This window comes from Vipera ursinii (assembly GCF_947247035.1).
Source record: "Vipera ursinii genome assembly, chromosome: 1".
NCBI classification, from domain to species: Eukaryota; Metazoa; Chordata; class Lepidosauria; order Squamata; family Viperidae; genus Vipera; species Vipera ursinii.
This window is the reverse complement of record NC_139512.1, coordinates 98,663,827-98,688,524: the sequence shown is the minus strand read 5'-3', so window position 1 is coordinate 98,688,524 and position 24,698 is coordinate 98,663,827. Positions and strand designations below refer to the sequence as shown.

The window sequence follows — 24,698 nt, the reverse complement described above, 5'->3', positions numbered from 1 at the left end:
TAAAAAAGTGTCTAGACAAAAGAAAAATCCTATTATAGTTTAATGAACAAATGTCTTTCTTTATGATCCAAGTTCTTTCACTGAAATCAGTCCATTATTTAAAAGAGCTACTTTTAAAAACCTACTGAAAGCCATACTAAAAAATAGTATCTGTATCTAATCAAAACATATTGCCTTTTCATGTTAAACTTATGTTACAGGATTACAGAAACAAGCACTACATTCTCCAAAATCCATAGGGAGGAGATATTATTACCTAGGTTAACTGCTGTGATCAGCTAAAAAACACAAATGCAACAAAAATTCTGTTGACCATAGTTGACAGGAGCTCTTAAGATCACTGTGTGTTTTTTTTACAAGTTACATAAAATTAAAGTAAAACACAAGAAGTAATGTCTTTCCTGATATAACACTTTAGCAATAAAAAATTGATAGAGAAACTAGATGCAATAAAAGTAAAATTACATAGGTTTTTCCCATCTTGAATATATGACAAGTTGTTTAATTATTTAAGATTTTATGATTGAGAGAAAATAAATGAAAACAATGTTCTTCTAAATGGTTGATGATTGTTGCTCTTCTCTGCACCCTTTCTAGAATCTCAACATCTTTTTATATCAAGGAGACCAAACCTGGATGCATTATTACAACTGTGGTCTTACCAAGGCATTATAAAGTGATACTAACATTTCAAGTGAACTTGATTGTATCCCTCTCATAACGCAGCCTAGGACTGCACTGGCTTTTTTGGCAGCTGCTGCACACTGCTGGCTCATATTTAAGTGATTGTCTACTAGGACTCCAAGATCCCTTTTGCAGTAACTACTATTGAGCCAGATACCACCTATTCTATATCTGTGAATTCGGTTTTTCTTGACTAAATGTACAATTTTACTTTTCTCTATATTGAAATTCATTTTGTTAGATAGATGTCTGGATCCAGTCCAAATAATACATACATACATAATACATATAATTTTGTTATACACTAAATATTTAGTTAATACCCACTAGGAAACTATATTCAGAAAACTGTATAGCCTAAAAGATAGTTATGTAGCTCAAGGTTAAAATTATTTTAAGAAAAAATTGCTAAAAGCTCAAATACCTTAATCAAAAAAAGTGTTCATAATTGTCTCAAAAATGACAAATCTCATTTTCATCATATTTTACATGCATTCTAATATGCAAGTACAAATCATGAGATATCACTATTCAACCCTCTTAAAGTTACCTAACTTTCAGCTCATATGAAATACAATCACATACAGAACAAAGAACTTTCAATCCCTATTAGTTTCACAGACATCCATAAATCCATTGTTTTCTGCACAAATATTTATTTATCTATCATATTTATATGACTGCCCATCTCACACTGGGTGGTATAGAACAAATTTCTTAAAGCTCCATGTAAAATCACATATAAACAGAACATAGTGTCTCAGAAAATACATATTTTTATTTTTTTTAATTTCAAAATCAAATGGTAAGATTTAAACTTCACAAAATCTAGAACAGGGGTGTCAAACTGCCGGCCCACGGGCTGGATGCATCATCTGAAAGCCGTGCCCACCCCATTGCCTGCAATGGGAAAACTGTCCGATACGTTGCACGACGTCATGTGACGTTGCGAGTTTGACATGTCTGATCTAGAAGTTTAAATTATATAAAATAACTATTCCAATTTGTATTTTAGGGCTACAGATCAGATTAGTTGTTTACAAAAAAGAAATACTTTAGAATTTCTATGTCCGTGCAATTATCTTTCTGACTGATTAATATAGGCAAAAGTATACTATTTCTAACTTACTGGGGCTTGCACAAATCTAAACAATCTTTCTCAAAGTGTTTCCTTTGCTTTTGGTAGATACATATTGAGATGGTGTTGAAGTACAGGTAGTCCTCGAAATATGACCACAATTGAGCCCAAAATTTAAGTGTAACATTTAAGTGTGTTTGCCCCATTTTATGATGTTTCTTGCCACAGTTGTTAAGTGAATCGCTGCAGTTGTTAAGTGAATCTGGCTTCCCCCTTGACTTTGCTTGACAAAAGGTTGCAAAAGGTGATCACATGACCTTGAGGCACTACAAGCATCATAAATATGTCAGTTGCAAAGCATCTGAATTTTCATCATGTGACAATGATAAGTGTGAAAAATGATAAGTCACTTTTCTCAGTGCTGTTGTAACTTTGAGCAGTCTTTAAATGAGAGTGGTGGTTGATTAACTAAGGCTGTTTGTGCTGGGCTATTTGATTCTAGCTTTGTTGAGGGTAAAATTAGAGGCAATTAGGAATTTCACTGCTCGCATGACAATTATGTGTTTATCACATATCATCTTGGGCACAATATATATACATGCTAGATCTGGGTTTTTACTCTAGAGCAGACAAAACATAAATAACAGATGAAATTGTTAATAAGGGTAATTTCCATTGGTCCCTTCTAGAGAAATCACTTTCTCATAACCCTGGGACTAACCAGAGCCATCAACTTCATATGGTAGACCAGTTAGGATCGAGTGCTTTAGACAATTAATGGACCCTATTGTCTTTTCAAATTGTGCTTGGTAAGGAATTTGGAGGGCAATTCAGCTGAGTAGCTAGTTAATTTCTGGAACACAGAATAACAAAGGTGCAGAATCAGAATGACCTCTAGTATCATTTCTTACTGACCAAACCCAGGGAGTTGCTCGGCATATTGGGTGCTTTGGGAGATGAAACTATAAAAGAGAAATCTAGAAGGATGCTAAATGAAGATGACAAGATATGGATACAAGCTCAGGTTGAAGTCTAGACTGTGGTGGAGAAGATGGTAAAATATTGAAATTCTCCACGTTTATTTCAACCTCATAATTCCAGGCAGTGAGACTTTTTAAAGTGAGCCAGGCCTTATTAGTAAAGCATGACATAAAAGAGCCAACAATATGACACTGTGTAGTTAGTTATCTAGGTACACGTCTTCTCGAGTTGGATTTGTCATTTGGGTAAAATGTGACAAGATGGCATGGGTGATGTCTTATGTTTCCCGGAATGGGTTTGAGCTTGTGGATCTTGATGAAGTGGATATGGTTCTTGATGAAGCAAACTCCAGATCCTATGGACATAATTCTTGGACATAATTTCAAAATGCCAGAGACATGACTGACTCCTTCTATGATACTTTGGAAGCTTGTTAATCCTTGGCTAATTAAAAAGTCTCTGGGAATTGAAGGAATTGTAGGTGGTGAAACTATAGATTCAGTAAGGGTGCAATTATTTGGATGCTTATTAATTATTACGTTTTATGAGGTAAATTCCTTTCTGATGTTCATACGTCTCTGAGTCAGCCAGATTAAAACAGCACAAATGTTGCAGAAATGAGTAAAACCTAACACAATGCAGAAATGAGCAAACCTAATACAAACTTTCAAGTAGACTTATCATGAGACTCTTTAGTAATGTTTTGATAAATAGATATAGTTTTTAAAAATAAAGAATTGAGGACTGAAGCATAGCTCTAGATATCACATTTAATTTGGTTCATTCCAGGAACAGTTCAATCCCTAGATCAGAACAAGCAGCAGGGAAATGGCGTACCATTCTTCCATTATGAAATACAAGAAAAGTGAAATCTAAATAGGTAGAATTTTTATTAAACATAATGGAATAAAAATTAGAGAAAAGTTAACCATTATGGAGGGGTGGGGAAGAACATAAAATACACCAAGTATTATACAAATCAATGCAGACATTTTTTAGGATATACTTATGTGTATTTGAAATCTGTTCTCTGCAATTTTTTCTGTGACAAAACCTAATGAAGTTTGAGTGAAGATGACACTCAGGGCTTTTTTTTCTCACAGAACGCTCAGAACAGAGTTCCGGCACCTTTTTTGGATGGAACCTTGTAGGGTAGGCAAGGCAGGTTGTATGACATGTGTGAGTTCCAGCACCTTTTTCTTTTACAAAAAAAGCACTGATGACTATTATAATTACTAAGCTAAACATGTTCCTTATGATGCTAGCATGAACATGCCCTTTATTGGTTTGATTTTGATTGTACAAATTCAGTCAAAATAAAATTCAAAATATGGGAAAGTAAGGGTTCACTGAAATACATTAAAAAGCTCATATTGCAACACTTTAGTGGGTAGTGGGTATCTTTTGTCTTCTCACATATGGAATAAAGTAAAACATAATTTGGGTTCTCTCCCTAAAGTCATTTGGATTTTTTTAAAAACAAGACAGTACCATCTTTCTTTCTTTCTTTCCATTTGTTCAGTGACTATTTAAAGTTACAACAGCGCTGAATAATGAGTCCTCAAAGTTGCAGCCCTTGAAGCATCCCCAGTCACATGCTTGTGATTTGTGTGCTTAGAAACAGCACACATTTACAACAGTTGCAGCCTTCTGTGGTCCTGAGGTCATGTGATTGCCACTGGTGACATTCACAGATGGCTTTCAACAAGCAAAGTCAATGGGGATGCTAGCAAGAAGGCAGAATCATGCTTAGTGACTGTTATTTGCTTAATGATCGCAGGTAGAACTAATGAACTGCCATTATAAGTTGAGTGCATTCAAGTGATTTTTCATTTTCTGACCGTGTTACTTAGTGACAGAGTTGCCGGTCTCAAATGTCATTAGTGAGGACCACCTGTGTAACGCACAACAGACAAAATCACAATAGGAATCATGCCATCAATATTATTTAAATCCATGTTATTTGCATTTGTTCATTTATAAATCTGTTTCATTCACCTTTGATTACAGCATGACATCCTGAAAATTATCCATTTTCATATTTGCATCTATTCAATTTTAAATTTGTCACAAACATTTTTCTAAAGCAGACTAAACTGGATTACTTAACTAATATCTTTGTGTAAGTTTGATTTTGCATTCTGATGAAATATAACTTCAAAGTTTATGCAGTTTGCTATCTAATAAGGTTACGTAGAATGCCAATGAACATAAATTTTGTAGTCATTCATTCTATCATTAAAAATGTGTAATAGTAATGATATCTGTTACTGAAACTGAAAGTTTAAAACATGAAACTTAATTAGGCGTATCTAACAATGATGCGGCTCAACAGTTAATAATTACACTGAATCATTATGATGCTGATGGGTCACTTAGATGAATACTTCAAGAATATTTTTACAAAAGCTAATTTCATAGTACAAACTTTTTTCCTAATATGGTGGCATGCAAAGGAAGGTAAAGTATTTCTTGGATGTTGCCAAAACACATCCTTAAAAATACTAATAACCATGGAGTTTCATGATTAATTTTTTCCTATTTTAATTTTCTCTTATTACGTTATATATTAAATTATAATATCATTATCCTAATAGATGAAGGTAAAACATTCATCAGTAATTATATGTTGCTATTCATTACAAACCCACTCCCTATTTATGACTTCCAGCAACATTAATCAGTATTAGTCAAGGTTACCATTTATTTATCTGAATTTACATATGATTTGTAATAGGGTGTCACAACTTGTGCTTTTTTTCAAAACTGAATGAGATACTGCATTATAACACATATAGTAGAAAACAATTTAAACTCAGAATTTGTAAGACTTCAGTCATTTCATTTGTTTTCAGTATTGTTCTGACATCTTTATTACATTCATTTTTGTTTTCATCATTCTCATTTTGGCTGTCTCTTCCTTTGTTTTTCCTATCTTTTATCATGACCTGTTCATGTCTACTTTTCTTGCCTTAAAGAAATGAGATCTATAGAATTCCAGACAGAAAAGGAAAAATGGAAGTGTCTCTCTACAGGCATTACGTATTATACCTAACTAAAATATTGTTTAGATCAGGTCACTAATGGTCAGAATATTATAAAGGATGAATTCATATATTGTGATACAATTAAAGAAAATGTAAAGTCTGGATGCTAAAGCAAATTCCAAAGTTAATTCAATTCTAGAGTTAAACCAAAGTCAAAATAAATGTGAAAAATTCAGGCATAAAAAATAGGATACAGACATAAGACTTAGAATATTGCAAGAGCAAGTATGAAATATGGCTTTCAGTGCAGAGAAGACAGAATTGAAGTCAGTTTTGTCCCATTTCACAACCTTTCTTTCCACAGTTGTTAAATGAATCATTGCAGTTGTTAAGCTAGTAACACATTTGTTAAGTGAATCTGACTTCCCCATTGATTTTGCCTGTCAGAAGGTCCAAACATTGATCACTGGGACACTGCAACCACCATAAATATGATCCAGTTAACAAGCGTCCAAATTTTGATCACATGATCATGGGGATTCTGATTGGTCATTAAGTGTGAGAAATGATCACGTCACTTTTTTCAGTGACACTGTAACTTCAAACGGTCACTAAACGAATCGCTGTAAATCGAGGATCTCGACCTGTATGGCTGATTTGACCAATATAACTATTGGTCAAATGGGATTGTTGCAGCCCCATTTAATAAGGAAAAAAATGATCATCTGTTTTTAAATGTCATCATCTCTTTTTAACGTGAACATCCTTCCACATGGAAATATAGTTTTCAATCCTATTGTGTGAATCCTAAGGTAAAAGGACCATAAATGACATTTCACAGTAACAAACTGCTAAGTATGGAATATCTTTGCTTCCAGATTGCCAATATCCAATAATTGAAAAAGGGAAAACTGATAACGTGTCATTCAAACTTGATAATCACAAAAAGGGACAATGCTCTGGCACAATCGATTTTCACTCCAACTGTATCAAATTATTTTTCTTACAGTCCCTAGTGACCAGTACTCTTACAGGAAAGATATAACACTTCAGCAATGATAAAATTTGGCTGAAGATTACTGATGACTATACCATATTGCTTTTTATGAACTCTTTATGGACAGCTAAAATTACCTGAATATGAAACTATTGTATGGTTCCTGCTATGACTTTTTAACTCTACACAGAGGCACCAGGAATATGAGGACAGATGCTGCTACCAAGGAATCAGTTTCAGGCCCTGAAATACTTGATATGCTTTGGTACACATCATCAGGCTTCCTATGAAGAATGTGTTCAATATAGCATCTCCTGTCCTTTACAGGAGTTTTTATAGCATCAATAATCCAGATGTGTTCCTAGAGAGGATCCAGAACAATAAAAATGAAAAAGCAGTGATAAAGCATGTTTCTGAAGAACTGACTGTTCAGTTCTAACAAATGTTTGGGCTCAATTGATGTCCTAAGTCAAGGACCACTTATATTAAATTTAAGAAATATGATGGTATCAAGCCCATAAGGAGAACTGGAGAAATTTTAAGTATTTCCGGTATAATGGTGTTTCAGTTTTTTATGTTGATATTGAAGGTTTAACTTCTGGAAAATATTCCAGTTTGAAATCCTGGAGAGCTGCTGTTACCACTTAGAACACTGTGCTATGAATCAATCATCTAAGATTTATTATAAGAACAAATATTTTGTCCCAGAAACAGGATACTATTTTGCCTTTTGTTTACAAATCATATATAATTATTTGATGTATGAAAAAGTTAGCAAAGAGTCCATTTATGGTGTTATGGCTACTTTCCTATATTTTTATAGGCATTAAGCAACAAAGCATACATGGCAAAAATAATAGGTGGGAGTATCATAGCTGTAGACACAAATTTGCACAGAAATTATATTTATATCACATATTACAGTTTTTCTTCTTCTCCAGTCAGAAAGCTCCCAGCTTACAAATAGTTGGTATTTTGGTCTAACCTGCCCTTCTCAATACTGCCTCACAGAGGAAATGAGAAAAAAGGTGATACATATGCTTGATCCCATTGATGAAAGGATAAGATTAATAAATAAGACAAACTCAATCGGGCAGGGAAATGAACAAGGAATCTAATACACAGATGTATTAGAGTGGCAAAAGAATAAAACATATTTCTGAGATTTTATCACGTCACACAAAAGGATGTATCTATGATGGTGCTGACTTTGGAATGGTTGGTAACATTCATCTTTTAAAGATCAATTCAGAATTACCACAGAGGTAACAAATAGCAAAGCATCTGATTTTGATCCTCTAGAAATCACTGCTGTTGAGTACCTTCCCTCAAGAATGACTAAATATGGAAAAAGTAGGAACTGCCCCTTTTCTTAAACAATTCCACTATTAAATGGGGAAAAGGCGGTCAAATTTAATACAAAGGTCATGAAACAGAAATAAAAAAGGATCCAACATCACATCTTAGAAACTTCAAACCATCAGCAAGTCTCTGCAAGTATATGACTACAACCAGATTCAAGAACAATCACTGTGAACTAAGCTTTTCTGGTATGCAGTTTTAAAAGACAGTCAAGAGGTATTACTAAAAACTAGATCAATCTGACATTTGCAATGGAAAAAAATCTAAAACACTGCCAGTTGCTAACTGTTGATTCAATATTTTGAAGCAAGATGCCTCTTTTTCTCTGATAACTCTGTAGCTTCTAACATTATCTTGCTGTGTTAACTGAAAGTGTCTGGACGTATTATAAATAGGCATAAAAATTTTTTATTGTCACTATGAACAATATCCAGTGATTTTTACTTAGTGATGGTACAAATGAAAAGACTGAAGAACAGGAAAAGCTTGTCTGAACATAAACTTCCTGCTGTGTAAATCTAACAAGATTTCAGCTACGTGGGCATCTTTGAAGAAATGAACAAATCAACATTTATTATCCATAAAAGTTTATTTTAATATTATTTGACCCATTTATTTATGAAAATTGGCCACCCAAATCCAGGGGGCTTACAAAAGTAAAAACCTGTAACTTGATGGGCTCCAGCCCGTTGGCAAAATCAAGTCTTCAGGGTCTTGAGAAAGAGTGTCAAAGAAGGAACCAACCTTTTCTGTGGGGATGTGCTGTTCCACAGGAGGGAGCCACCACAGAGAAGGCCCTTACATGTACCTCCTTAGAAGAGAGGAATTACATTACCGTCTAATTTTCCTATCAAGAAAAGCTGACTAAGGCTTACTTACATACATAATTACATGCAGCTGCTATTAGGAATGAATTATCTATCTGGTAGAACTGATGTAGAGGAACTGATTTTAAAGAAGGTAACTGCTTTTGCCTAAGTACAAAAAGTACAACTGCTTTTGCATAAGGCTGTTTGGTACTTTGTACAAAAATGCTAGAAGCAATAGTAAAAATAACATGGAAAAAGAGGCACAAGTCATTGAAAGTGCAATAGGATTTGGATGGATGACAGGAGGAAGAGAGGCAGAAGACTTTTAAAATACAGGATGTTCCAGCACAAACTGATGCCACAGTCTTCAGTCCCACAAACATCACAAAAACATTTACTTTCTTTGCTCTAGGAACAGAAAAACAACAGAAAGTGCTGAACTATGCAACATTATTTCAACATTATCACACTCGAAGTATTATGATTGGAGAGCCCTGATAAAAACATTCACGGTGAATAAAAACTAGAATTGTCAGTCACAAAACTATCTCTTCCTACTATATTTAAGAACATAGGGTGTTTTGGAAAATGTAATCAAATTTTAGACAAATTAGGAAGTAATAAAATTAAAATTTAATTTCGATCTAAAGAACATTCACTTTGAGTTAGAATGTCCCAAAACTATGTTTCATCTGTTTGGATCATCTAAATAAAAACAGAACTCTAAAAAAAAAATCACAGTACACTGATATTTTTGTACCACAGTTAATCCTCATCGTGATTATTTTTGATCATTGGTTACAAATAACTACTGAGACAGCGAGCGAGTGAGAGAGCGAGCGAGAGATCAGTAAAGAGGTAATACTCTATTGTGATTAATACTATAAAACTAAGGGGGGAAGAGAATATTAGTGGAAGAAAATTGAAGAAATGCTTCTAGTCTGTACCACAATAATTTTATATTAATTATTCTGAACCTTAGAATTAGCTTCAAATTAGCTATTAAGAAGCTATAACTCTTTAGAATGAAAACCTGTAGATCTTCTACAAATAACTCAGATATATTTTAGAGCAGTGATGGCGAACGTTTTAGAGACCAAGTGCCCAAACTGCAACCCAAACCCCACTTATGTATCATTGGGTACCGGGTGGGCATGGCCAATTGGGTGGGTGTGGCCAATTGGGTGGGCATGGCCCATTGGGTGGGCGTGGCTGCCATGGTAATGGCAGACTGGGTGGGACTAAAAAGTTCAATCAATCAATTCCAACTTTGCGAGATCTTTTTTTTCCCATGAGAAGTTGAAATTGATTGATTGAACCTTTTTTTCTTTTGCACACAGTGGCAGAGGCCTAAAGCGAAAAGGTTTTATAAAACTCAGCTGAAGGCCCAGGACTGGGGCGATGGTGGCGCATGCCCATAGAGAGGGCTCTACGTGCCACAGTTTTAGAGTATGAACTACTTAAAAGTTGTGTGATTGGGATTATAATTTATTTTATTAATAAAAAAAATAATAAAATAAAAATTAAGCTTTTCTCAAATACTGAAGTTTCAGTTTGAACAGAGGGCAGGAGGATTTGATGAAAACTCACCAAAATGCACTTAGCAGCCTAATTGACTTGCTATGCAATACATGCATTCTTGTACTTGTATACACTTGAATTGAAAACCACAAACACATGATTAGAGACTTAGTGATTCATTATGCACCACATGAATACACATGCACAGTAGCAAAGTTTAAACCTAGCGTATGTATTATCATAGGACATAGTAATAACTTTAAGCATATTTTTGTCTTATATATTACTTACACATAGTTTTAACCCCATTTAGAAAAAAAACCAACCAAACAAATGGAAATGACACTAGGTCATAACAGTGCATATCCCCATCTTTTTGATATATCAGGTGAAGAACTACAATTATAAGTACAACAGATTTATTTAAGCAAAAGCTTGCATGACATAAAAATATTCCTAGGTGGAGTACATGAAGAAGATAAGAAAAAGCAAAAGCTAAGGACTGATATTCAATACAGTGTGAGAAATAGGTACTTGGCAGCAAGGTAGCGGAGGGGGGGTAAGATAGATGGGGCAAAACTATTCATTCCTATTAAAATTTCAATTTCTATCAATACATTAATGGGAATGAATAGTTTTTGCCCATCTATCTTACACACACCCCCGCGCGCGCTACTTTGCTGCCAACATATTTTTATTTACTTTTTGCTGGAGTAGTTCTTCATTTTCTTTTTAGTACTTTGATATCAATATTTAATGACCTTTAAATTACACTGTTTACTTTGGAAATTTGTCTTTTAAATTAATTGGCTTATCATCTCATTTGAAATAAAAAACATTTTGTACAGGAAGATTTTGTTTTAGTATGGATCATTAAGATTTACTTCAACAATAAAAATGGAACGTTAGACCTAGAACAGGGGTCTTCAAACTCGGCCCTTTTATGACTCGTGGACTTCAACTCCCAGAATTCCTCAGCCAGTCATAAAAGGGCCGAGTTTGAAGACCTCTGACCTAGAAGAATAAGTTTTCCAAAATGAACTCTAGGCTTAGTTGCATTTGGTATTATTGGGATAAGATTCAGAAATGAAAGTGACTGATTTGGAACAAAGGGAATCATGACTTTGAAAGATAGCTTTGCCCTGTAATGTGACATCGTAAGACTTTACTTTCAAACTATATTGTATATTCAACTATAATTAAAATTGTTTAACGAATCTTGTTTGATTATTAATAGAAATATCTGAATTCATTTCAATGAAACAACTCACAAAGTTCACAAAACAGCTCAATAGAATAGAATGACCTACACTTCCTTTTAAAAGTATAGCAAAAACATGTGCTTTGCATATCTTTTCAGAAACTGATATAATATAGCCTTCCCAATATTTTGCTGTCCTAAATTTATTTTAAATAATTCAAGGCTAGTATAAAAAGGTAAAGGTAAAGGTTCCCCCGCACATGCGTGCTAGTCGTTTCCAACTCTAGGGGCCGGTGCTCATCTCCGTTTCAAAGCCGAAGAGCCAGCGCTTGTCCGAGGACGTCTCCGTGGTCATGTGGCCGGCATGACTAGACGCCAGAGGCGCACGGAACGCTGTTACCTTCCCACCGTAGTGGTCCCTATTTTTCTACTTGCATTTTTACGTGCTTTTGAACTGCTAGGTTGGCAGAAGCTGGGACGAGTAACAGGCGCTCACTCTGTTACGCGGCACTCGGGATTCGACCCGCCAAACTGCCGACCTTCTGATCGACAAGCTCAGCGTCTTAACCCACTGAGTATACCATGGCTCATTAGACCAGTATTAAAGGTAGCTCTTTAGAGTGACATGAAAGCAGGCTGGGTGATTTTGGGCCAGTCACTCTGTCTAGCCCGTCTCACCTCATATGGCGGTTGTGGAGAAACTAGGATGAGGAAGCTTTATTAGATATGTCCGTCACTTTGACTTTTTGTAAAAATAATGAAGACAATATTTAAAAAATATTTTTAAAAAATTGTACAAACCTGATTGCCAGGTATTCTAATAAGTAATGCTTTGGAATTGAAATATCTTTCAAATATCCACTAAATTTTGAAAAGACTCAATATTTCATATTTGATCTTTATATATGGGCATGCTTTCTGTTCTGAACCGTACAAAACAATGAAATTTAGTTTAGAGATTTATATTTCTAAAAATGAATGGAATTCCTACTAGTGGAAATGGAGAAACATAGATTAAAAAATAACATAGCAAAAGTTCAGTTTTAGGGCACTGTGAACTCTGAATACATTTTTAGCTCAGGAAATTCAATTTTCTCAGAATTACTGGAAATGTAACATGAAGTTTCTTAGTACACATATTTCAATAATGCAAAATTATGCAACTTTTTGAATTATTGTTTTAAACCAAGTGTCCATTCTAATTTATTTAACGTAAATTTATATTTTTTCTCAATATTAAATTTTCAGCTATATGAAAATTAACAGACAATAATATTATAAACCTGAACTACAGTGACTAGTAGATGTTCCACAGACTAAGAATGAGTTTTAAAAAACTGATCAGAGGGTATGGAACTAGAATAAAGTTTCCCATAATCCATTTGGCAATAAATGCAATGTTTTTTTTTTAATTCCATTTATATCCCGCCCTTCTCCGAAGACTCAGGGCGGCTTACAAGCTTAGCAGTAGCCTTCATTCTATGTATATGCCTGCTTATTAGGGCTTTCACACACACCCAAGCGGCATTATTACAAAGTCAGCTTAATTGCCCCCAACTATCTGGGTCCTCATTTGCATCTTTACAAATAGTTATGAAAAAAGAGAATGTGCTACATGATTGCAACCTACTGAGGCAAAGGAAACCTAGGTCTGGAAAAGATAAGGATGGAGACAAACACAAAGCCCATGTACAATACCTTGAATCTCTATGATAGAAGAAAGAAAAAAGCATATCAGACAGGAAACCCTAATCTAAGCAGCAATTTTAAGAGAAGTAATAGAAATGCTGTTTATCACTTTTATCAAAACCTGTGAAATTTTTTATAGATATTTAATAATTATCAACTTTGTAACTCATTAATTTCATATGTGAGCTAGTTTTTTATATGACACATGACAATGAGTTTATATTGTTTATAAGGTTGCTTTTACTATGAATCAAACTGTTATCAGCTTTCAACAAAGAACATGGAATGCCACTTTATAAAAATAACAAATGTAAATGTACCTAAATCAAAAATGTAAAACAATTAAATTCTTTTTTTTATTAAAAAGTTTTACAAAACAAAGTTTTACAATATATCCCCAAATCCCCCCCACCCCAAACCCGCCCACTTCCCCCCCCCCACTTCCCAGAGCTAAATACAGGATTATAGTTATAATAATCATATTCTAAATAAAAATTATGTAAATATACAATTAACCAAATTCATAATGTGCTTTAACTCCCCTTTAACATAACTACAATCAAAGTACCAATAACAATATCCCACTAAAATCTACTCGTAAGCTAAATGGAACTTTTTAGTCCCATATTTGTTCTGAATATAATCTATCCATCTCCTCCAAACTGAAATATATCTTTCCTGCGAATGATCTTTCAAATAAGCAGAAATCTTAGACATCTCTGCAAGATTCGAAACTTTAAACACCCATTCTTCTATAGTAGGCAAACTATCCTTCTTCCAATATTGTCCCACCAGTAACCGTGCTGCTGTTATCATATTCAACATCAAATTAGTTTCTTTAACATCACAATCTACAATAATACCCAATAAAAACAATTGCGGAGAAAACTTTATCTTTCTCTTAAAAATCTTTTGAATGTTCCACCAAATTTTGATCCAAAAAGCTTTTATATTTCTACAAGTCACCACATGTGAAAATAGGTAGCTTCTAAACTACCACATCTCCAACATTTAGGCTGTAAATTAGGATACATATTAGACAACTTCTTGGGATCCAGATGCCATCTATAAAACATTTTATAAAACTTTTCTCTTAAGTTTTGGGCCTGAGTAAATTTAACATTTCTGACAATTAAATTCTATATATGCTGTAATATATAGCATCAAGAGTTTCTGTGAAGTCATTACCTATTTTCAAAAGGCCACCAACTTTCTCTGAAAGTTCCTATTTACTGGTACAGATAGAACTATAATTTAAAGAGAAGCCTTTCTGTATATATATAATAAAACTTCAGAACTGATTGCTCTTATTGTAATCTTTTCTCATAGTACAACTGCATCTTAGCCAAGAATTCATTATGCTAAATTTTTGAATCACATCTCTAAAAATATTTTCCTGACAATGTGACTCTTACAAGAAACAGAAAAAATGTTCCCACAGTATGCATGGAAGTATTAAAACACCAAAATAATGGGTTATTTTGCATATCCATCCACAATTTATGTCAGAATATCATTATCTTGTTTATAAGTACAGGAAGTCTTGCATGTGCAAATGTATAGTGATAAGAATTTCCTTTTATGGCTCTGAACCAAAGAACTATGTTTACACTTCGCCTTACTGTATGCGCGAGTGCCAGAAAGCCTCTATGCCATATGGCTGCTGTAACACTAAAATATGCCTTATTCTGGATGCCAGTCTAAATATGCACAATGTCTGCATGTGGGATTTTAAATATTGTATATAGATGCAATTATTGTATATAGATGTAATTATTCAGGGAGAATACTATTAAAATTGATCCTATTGTATGGAATTCATTCATGGCATTGGCTTCTACACAGATGTTACGCTTGTCAAACTGAAATGGTTGATTAAATTGGATTGACTGTGCCTTGATCCTTTACAGTGCAGATAATGTATAATCCATACATTCCTGGTGGGAATTATATACTGATAGTCTTTTAAGTAATAAAGTCTTAAGAATTTTTGGTGGAAACTGAAATGAGTTGCCTTCAGCTCATGATTTAAAGCTAGTTTATGAAATATGGCATATTTGGATGCAATTAAATCAAAATTATCATAGCCCAGACCTTTATGCATACATCAAATTGTGCACTACAATAAAAATGTTATCATTACTAAAAAAGAAGCCCAGCAGTTCTCAATTCACAGAAAGTCTATTACTTGTACAATTTCTAATTGAGAAGAAAAGATTATCTTCAAAATTTGTTCTGTTCCCCCACTCGTCTTTTCTGGCAAATTTGTGATATTATGAATTCTTCCTCTCAAAAAATGAACACCAGCAGTACCGGACCTATGACATAAGGACAGACACCTAAATAATATTATATGTAAAGTCATTTTTCCATTTTTAAAACTTGTTACGCTGAATGTGATAATCACACCAAGAAATCATTAAGTTTCTTTCCCTGACTCTTTTCAGAGCTTTGAATAAAATTTAAGATTGCATTTAATGAATAGCAATGCCATACCTAAAGTGTCAAGAAAACAATTCTGAAATTAAAAAGCTGGTGTGATTGATCATGAAAGGATTTACAAAAGTCATGAAAATGAGATGGGAGGCTATTTAAATTTAATAAATAAATTTAAATAGTTTTATCTTTAATATTCACTAAAATTAGACATCACCTATTTCACTTTGCAAATATCACTATATAATATCTTGACTTCTACAAACGAGTACAAATATATGAGATACATCAAGTGAGTTTGCATGATAAAACCAAGCCAATGATGGACCAACACATACATAAGTGAGTGTATCTAAGAAGCTAGATTAACCAAGCTAAGTGCTTTAGGATACTTGCTTCATCTGCTATAGAGAAAGTTAGGTTTCTGAAAGTTAATAAAATCAGCATTTGTTTTTAGATTACCAATATATTAGTACTTGCCATTTTGTAGGCAAATGAAGCTCAGAATTTCACATTCACATGTCTTACTAAGTTCTAATACTCAAAGCAATCCAAATGATTCACAATATAAATTTACAACTGAAGCTAAGCTAACCTTATGGTAAAGTATGTTGTACAAACCCAGAATTAAAACTTTATAAACCCACGCAACAGATCAACTTACCAACTCTATTCCTTGTGGAAAAGGAGTATCATCCAAATCCTTTAAGGGAAATCTCTGTATTATTTTCCCCAAGCCATCTGCTGAGCCTACAAATAAAAGGAAAAGACAAATATCAAAATGAAGTTCTAGAATTTTATTTTTCCCATAAAAAAGTTATCAAAGAAATAAACTGCAAAGTAGTGCCATATTATATTAAGAACTCTAGAAACTAAATGCTGTTTTGAACTGACAGCATTTAGTATTTAGAGTTCTTAATATAATATTTGCAACTGACAAATTATTGCTGAAGATTGTAGAGTTTAACAATAATTCAAATAACATACTCTATTCAAGACAAATCACCTTACTTATAACAATTCTGTTCCACACACTGTGGATGCAGTATTAAGATACATATCACATCCAATGTAGACTCCTAGTCTTAGATATAAATAAAATGAAAACTAAGTAATGCTATAATGTAATTTTGCTTTAAAAAAGTATCTGAATAAAGTTCCTATGATTCCAGCATTGTAACAAATTGCCTTTCCATATGTTTATCATCACTCTAAGTAACTAGAGAAAAGCAGCAACGACATATTTTATTCCAATATAAAATGTGTCATTTGTAAATGAAAAAGAAATTACTCACATTTAATGTAAAGTTTTCAAAAGCACATTTTTAAAATCAGAATTCACACTGAGTGCCACAAGGATCTATCTACACCACAACAGATCACACTTCAGTTCACATTGCTTACATGAACACATTTAACCCTCTTATTTTTAAAAAATAATCAGATCTCATTTAAGAAAACGTTCTACTCTTGAAAGCCATGCATTTCCGTAACCCTGTGGATACTATTCCATTTTTTTCTGTCCCATAAAAAAAGATATTGTTTCACACAGTGAAGCGCCTGTATTCTCTTTCCACTTCTATAATCTGTACATTTTTCTACCTAACACAGTATAAAGCTAATAAAAAAACTGGAATTAGATTAGCACATGAAACTAAGAAGATTGCAAATCAACTTTACATTTCCATGTCTTCCTGTGCTTTAATATTTGCATCTGTTCAAAACGGTGGACCTTGAATTGTCTGCAACCAAATCTGCATGATTTCACCTTTATTTATTTAGCCATTCATTCATTTTGGATTTTTTTTTTCTTTACTGACATGATGAATTTTAGCCCAAGTTCTTCAGGCATTCTGTGTATCAAATCATGGAATCTATTTTTTGCTGCATAATCATATAGAATACTGTTGAAGTCATATCTTGATCTGATGATTTGAGATTTCTTTAATTTTAAATTGTGATTTTTGCAAGAAACTGTTTGGGATTTGATCCTCCGTTGACATCTGGTCTTGTTTTGGTTGACTGAACATAGTTCCTCCCACTTGAAGATCATAGTCAAATTGATTTTGGTGCTATCCTTGTGTAGAGTCTTCCTTTATATTGTTGGAAGAATGTATTTCTACACACAATAAATTTATTTATTTATTTATTTATTTTTATTCCATTTATATCCCGCCCTTCTCCGAAGACTCAGGGCGGCTTACAAGCTTAGCAGTAGCCTTCATTCTATGTATATGCCTGCTTATTAGGGCTTTCACACACACCCCAAGCAATTTATTAGCACAATTACACAATTTTCTTCATTTAGACCAGATTTTTCTATTAATTTGTAACAGATAACTTTAATTTTAGCATTCCAGTCTCCTACAATTAGGTATGGTGTTAGCTTGCAGAGTTGACTTCACAAGTTCAATTTTCATTGGTGCTTCTATGGTTGGAAGAACCATAGGAGACATTAAAATTTGGATCACTGTAATGTTGGCTTGCTTTTGATAAAAAAGGAAATTGAGCTATATTTTGGGGTTCTAACTACTGACTTTGACTCAGCCTTATATTATTAATGTAACTTGATATGATTTTTTTTTCACGTTCACAGTTGAATTGATAATCCTTTGACAGTGTCAGTCTTGTGAGTTATTATTATTAATTATATTTCAATGTACCCAAAAATGGTTCAAAAAATAAAATGAGTATCAGATCTAGCATCTACATTCCCTTTAAAAATGCAGACTATACAAATTAAAAAGTAAACAAACAATCTTGAGGGTAATGTACACAGTGAATTCTTCTAATGTTTAGATATAAATTTGTGATGACCTCGATTATTCCTACTCAGACCTATGAAGATCTGACTGCCATAACATTCCTGGCCATAATTAATTTATTAGGTCATTGACTTTAACAAACTTCAACTGATTTCTATGGATTCTTTCAACTATCCATTAGTCTCTTCTTTTTGCAAATCTCAGATTATAGAACTTCTATCATACTAAATATGAAAAGACATATATGTGATTTTAGTCTTAAAAATGGCAACACAGAAATATAGAAGACAGTTTTCAAGGTTAACAGATTGATAATGTTGAATGGCAATATTCCATATAGTGTATATTATAAGGTACATTCCAATAAGTAAATCACTGTCAAACTGTGCTCGGTTGTGTTTTGCCAGGTTGGAATGCTCGCTCAATAAAATCTAAAACTGGGAGCAATACCCAAACTGATATTAATAAAAGAAAAAAGGCAGGAAAAGTAAAGAATGAGTGGCAAGAAATACAAAGTGCCTTGGAAAAAATACAGTGAGCTATCTAGACTACAGTATTTTAATCCTTTTTTAAATATTTCCTATTTTAAATAAATTGTTTGATTCATCTGATTAATTTGTACTGAATTAAGGTTGGATGCTTCAAGCATATTTTATTATTAATTTAATTTGTATACCGCCCTTCTCCCAAAGGACTCAGGGCGGTGAACAGACCAATACATAATAAAAACAAAATACAAAAATTAAAAATTATTAAAAGTAATTAAACAGCAATGCCCGTAATAAATTAGTACAGATTAAAAGTTAAGACCAATTTATAAAACCCAACCCCATCCCATCAGGCCATATGAACAGTTGCAGGTAAGAAATCTGGTTAATCTTTTTAATACTATAAAATACGATGTCAACTATGGTTCTGATATTTGAGAGCTTTTGTAGGATGAACAGAAGTGTCTTCCACAATACTTTTCAGATCATTTTTATACTTATTTTCAATCCATTTGTCAATGACATACACACTTTTCCTCCTATACATTAATGCAAATAACCCCACTGAACAAATATGTTTTTAAAATCTTAGGACAAAATTGCAGACTGGTGAAAACAATGAAAAATACCATTACAGAGTAGAAGCTTGTCCATGCAGTTTTATTTTAGCTATTTATTTGTCAAATTTATATAACCATCCATCTCACAAACAAGTGACTCTGGATGGTGAACAAGATTAAAAACAATTAATATCCTGTTATTATATAAACAAAAATATGAAATCATAGTTGCCAGTTCTTTAGCTGCTGTTGGCCTCCATATAAATTCAGTTGTTCCCAAGAACCTAGATGTTATAATGCATATATGTGCACATCCAAACAATGTGGCCTTTTATAATTGACAGATGGAAAGTTTGTCAATGCGCAGATTTTCTAAGTGCCATCCAAGATTTTTTGGCATGGCAGTCAGTTTGCCCATAACCACTGGTATCACCACAGACAATTTATGCCATAATCTTTCAATTTCAATTTTCAGATCTTTATACTTCTTCTCCAGTCTTTGTCTACTATGCTACAATCACTTGAGATTACCACATCAATTATCCACACTTTATTCTTTTCAACCACAATTAAATGTGATATGGTCCAAGACTTTATCAGTTTCTATTTGGAAATCCCACAATATTTTAACCTGTTCATTTTCAATTACTTTTTCAACTCTACATCCTAGTATAGTCCTAGAAGTGGCAGCTCCAAACCCAAAGCCATTCGATTTTGTCGCAGTTCAGTTGAAGGGTATTCTTCCCCATTGAGACCCTCATAGCCTCCAGCCTTTTAAGAAGACAGATTATTTTTTAAGGTTTACAACTGTAGCCATCATATTAAATATTTAGAATAACATATCATGGTCATTCTGCCCTCCTATATCTCTCTTGATTATTAAAACTTGGCCCCCTCTGGGGGAAAAAGACTGCAATTTTTAACATAAATAAACTATGTTTTCCTACTTTTCTTAAATAAAGACTCTTATTTCTTCTGGAACTATTTGAACTATTTAACTCTTTGGGCTTTCCAAACTCTTCTAATTTTTTCTAGCATATTACAGATTTGATATTTCATGTGTTACGTAGGTTTGATATTTCATGTGTTAAGCTTCCATCCCAGTTTAAATACACATTTTACAAAAGGATAAAGCACAATATACTTTCTATTCATGCATAATGGGTAATTAGATGTTTAAAATATAAAAATATGAACATCAAAAACAGATGTCAAGCAAAATACATTCACAATACACTATTTGCAATTAAGACACATTTTCTTATGTCTTAAAACATTTAATATATAAATCATAATACAAAATTCTACAAATCATATGCAAGTTATTAATGATCTAATAAGGTCCACTTAAATATGTTTTATTTACATAATACAATAGCTGAATTGCAGCCCAACATTAGCATTAGTCATACGTAATATCAATTTAAGGACTGTATTACAAAATCTGGAAGAATATAATATCTATAACACACAAATTGAAATGAAGAATCAGCCACAATTGCAATTTAGTTTTAGACCTTTCTGCTTAAATAGCACACACTAAATATTAAAATTCTGGGGGGGAAATCTAGCTTTTGAATCTCATTTCCTCTCAACTCCCTTCTTATATAAATCTCTCCTATTAAAGGTCACATGCCATCTCCTGGCTGCCCTCTAAATTCCAGGAGCAAATTGTTAGTGCAAGTTACATTCCAAATTAATGAGTTCTGCGATAAGCTTTGCCTTTCCCCCCCTGTGAGATATAAGTAAAAAAAATATCTAAATTGAATTTGTTTTCAACTCTGTGTTTAGTCAAGTGCAAATAGTTAATATGCGCATGATGACAAGCAAAAAAGATATAGAGATACATGCATATTGTATAATGCAGCAGCACAGTTGTGTTGTATAAATAGTATGTTACAAAGGTTATACTGTTTGGAGTTCATATTACTCTTCTTTTTTACTATTTTTATTTTATTCATAAAAAAGTTAAAATACAAATCAGTGTTTACTGTTGGGGTGATTCGGGATAGATAGCGACAGAGACACAGAGAGACAGAGAGAGAGAGAGACACACACACACACAGAGGGAGGGAGGGGGAGAAAGAGAGAGAATATCAGTTGCTCAAGTTAAAATTCTGGGTCCTGGCAGCAATCTGGAAGGAAATACTCCTTCAGGTAGTTTAACCTAAATGGTTGAAGGCTTTACAAGTTAATTCATATGGCAAAAGCATAAAGTTGGTGGAAACATCATGCAGTACTTTATTATCAGAACAATCTGTCTGCATAAAAAAAATTGCTCTTTAATGAGACTGCACCTGTTACTAAACTCTAATGTGGAAAAGCTATTCCTGGTGAAGTAATTCTGAAATATTTGGGTCTACTAGAAGTTAGTTCATAAGATCATGGAATGCTGAGGAAGACTGTCATTAAAGAAATAATTAAGACCAAATGTGTTATTTCAAATTGTTGATAACTGCAGAAGGCACCAGAAAGTCGATGACTCCAATTAGTAGGGAATGCACATTGCCCAAGAATAAGCAAAAAATTTCAAGGCCACTTGATAATTGGAGTACAGGGAATCTTCAATAGAGAACATAAACAAAAGTCTTTCATTTGATAGATACTGTACTGAAGGGAAAAAAAAACCTTTTAAAATTGTGCTCTGCATGTGGGGGTAAGAAAGCAGGCCAAGAAAATCTATAGCAAAGCTACATATTAAGATAAAAAAGAGAGATAACCACAGATTTGCCTAATGCCACGTAAAAAATAAAATAGTTTTTAAAATGCTTATAAACACAAAAGATTATAATAGCCAACTTTCCTGCTGTGGCAATATACCCAACTTATGCTCCAATCCCCAATTAGCAATACTAACTATTGCTACTACTATTACAAATAATAAAGGCAGGATATTGAATGAATGAATAAATGAGTGAGTGAATGAATGAATGAGTGAATGAATGTAATAACAATTACAAGAATACAACAAGTCATAAAAAATCTGTTCTAAAAAAGCCATCTAAAAAGCAACTTGGCTGTAGAACAGTTGTTGTATGAATAACTGGGCATCTTTTCAGTTGGTGTTTAGAAGACAACAGTGTGGAGCCAAGAAAACTTACCTTGGAAGTGAGTTGTATGCTGAGGTCCATCATTGAGAAGGTCCTATTCCTAATCACTCCAACTTCCATGGCAATCTAAGGACAGCCTCATATATAGACATTGTATTAACCTAATCTTATAATCACATTTGTATGGGTCATTGTGACTCGACCATACCTCTCTAGAATCAGACATAAATAGTAACACAATTGGAGGGGTCTATGACAACTCGCCACGGCTAACTTGTTGTAGCCAACTCACCATTGCCAATTCACCACCAGACTTACCACGGGACAAGCGTTACAATAATATCAAAGAAATAGCGCAATATAATCCTTAAAGAATGGATGCCAAAGGAAGGACAAAATGAAATGTGAATGAAAAAAATTAAAATATTTTTAAAATTATTTTAAATAATTAAACTGAATTATTGAATTGTTCCACAATGAGTTGTCCTGTGGTGAGTTGGCCATGGTGAATTGTCCTGCAGCGAGTTGGCCATGGCGAGTTGGTTGCCGCAAGTTGTCCCATTCCTCAACTGGAGATAGTAAAAAAAATATTTTGCCAAAAAAGCCAGATCTTTCACCACAGATTATAAAGCCATCCTAGTAACTTTTGGATAAGAGAACCATTTCAATTCCCATTGCTTTCTATTTACTATCAGTGCTGTATAACAAAGTGGCAGAAGTATACTTCTATTCAATTGCTTTTGCTTATTTCATCCAGCAATGCATCCTTCTTTCCTTCTAACTGAACAAATATTTACTGCTATTCTACTAGCATCTGTTGATTTCAAAATTTCTCCATCTATTTTCCTGTGTTTAGTAAACATTCTACCAATGTACATAAATTCATCCATTTGTTTTATGTTTTACTATTTATGTATAACTTGTACTCATTCCATTTCATTTGTATTGTCAAACATAGCTACTATAATTTTGGTCTTCAATAAATTAAGTTTCTGAGCCTAATTCTCATTGGGTGTTTTTTTTAAAAAAATTCCATTTATATCCCGCCCTTCTCCGTAGACTCAGGGCGGCTTACAAGCTTAGCATCACACAATCTTAAGATTTTTTTTTGCAGAGATGGAAACTTTTTGAATGCCTTTCGGCCAGTAATTCTTTCTCTTACCAATCAAACTCACAGAATTGATGCTATGTAGAAGGTTTAGAAGAGGAAAATACTATATATTGGAACGTCAGCTCCTAAAGGAAAGGCTGAATATAAATCTGACAAATAACTAAGTAAATAAAAATAATATGCATATCAAAGTCAAAGCATACTATATAACTATATTTTACTATTTCTTTAGTTACACTGCCAATACCTCCTGCTATACCATTTTTAAAACATTCACACAGGATATATATTTTTTCCCTCTTGCTTCAAGTCAGTCTGACCCCTGGTAACTGTCTGGAAAATTCCCTCAGTTTTCCTGGCAACATTTTGAAAAGTGATTTGCTATGGCCTCCTTCCCAAGGCTGAGAGAGGACTGGACCAAGGTCACCCAGCTGGCTTTGTGCCTAAGGAAGCACTAGAACTCAGGGTCTCCCACTTTCGGACCTAGTGTCTTTATCCTCTATACAAAACTGGCTCATCAAATGGCACAGCATCTACAGATATCTTTTCTACAATCTAAAAATAATTTTTCCTCATCTTGAACAATAACCTATATAGGGTTAATATCAATTCTATTTTTTAACATATCACTATTATTCCCATATAAATTTATAAAAATCTTCTCCCACCATTCCCTCAGTATTTTACAAAATCAAGACGTCGTTTAATTTTCAGCAAAATGACTCAGCATTTTCTTTTCATCTTTTAATGTTAAACATTCCTTGCTCTTTCACTATATTACTTGGAGTTAACTTTTTTCTCTCTCATATTCATTTTTATTCTCATCCAGAGCCTTGTCCATTTACTAATTCTGATCAGGATTATTCTTATTATCATAACTCCACATACTTTTGTGAAACTATTAAACTAATTTTCATTCTATTCCAAGCAATATCTGCACTCTCTTTAGTTCCATCTCCGCTCAGTCATGTGAATAATC

General features: G+C 33.4%; 1 protein-coding gene across 2 annotated transcripts in view; it reads right to left on the bottom strand.

Annotated features, from left to right (window-relative positions):
• The window catches only part of SBF2 (SET binding factor 2), a 227,048-nt gene that overhangs the window by 151,524 nt on the left and 50,826 nt on the right, over nt 1–24,698 (bottom strand). For both annotated transcript variants that reach the window (XM_083350643.1, XM_083350642.1), the window contains exon 2: nt 16,410–16,495. In XM_083350643.1, the coding sequence (XP_083206769.1) occupies nt 16,410–16,495 (86 nt within the window). The remainder of the gene's footprint in view (nt 1–16,409; nt 16,496–24,698) is intronic.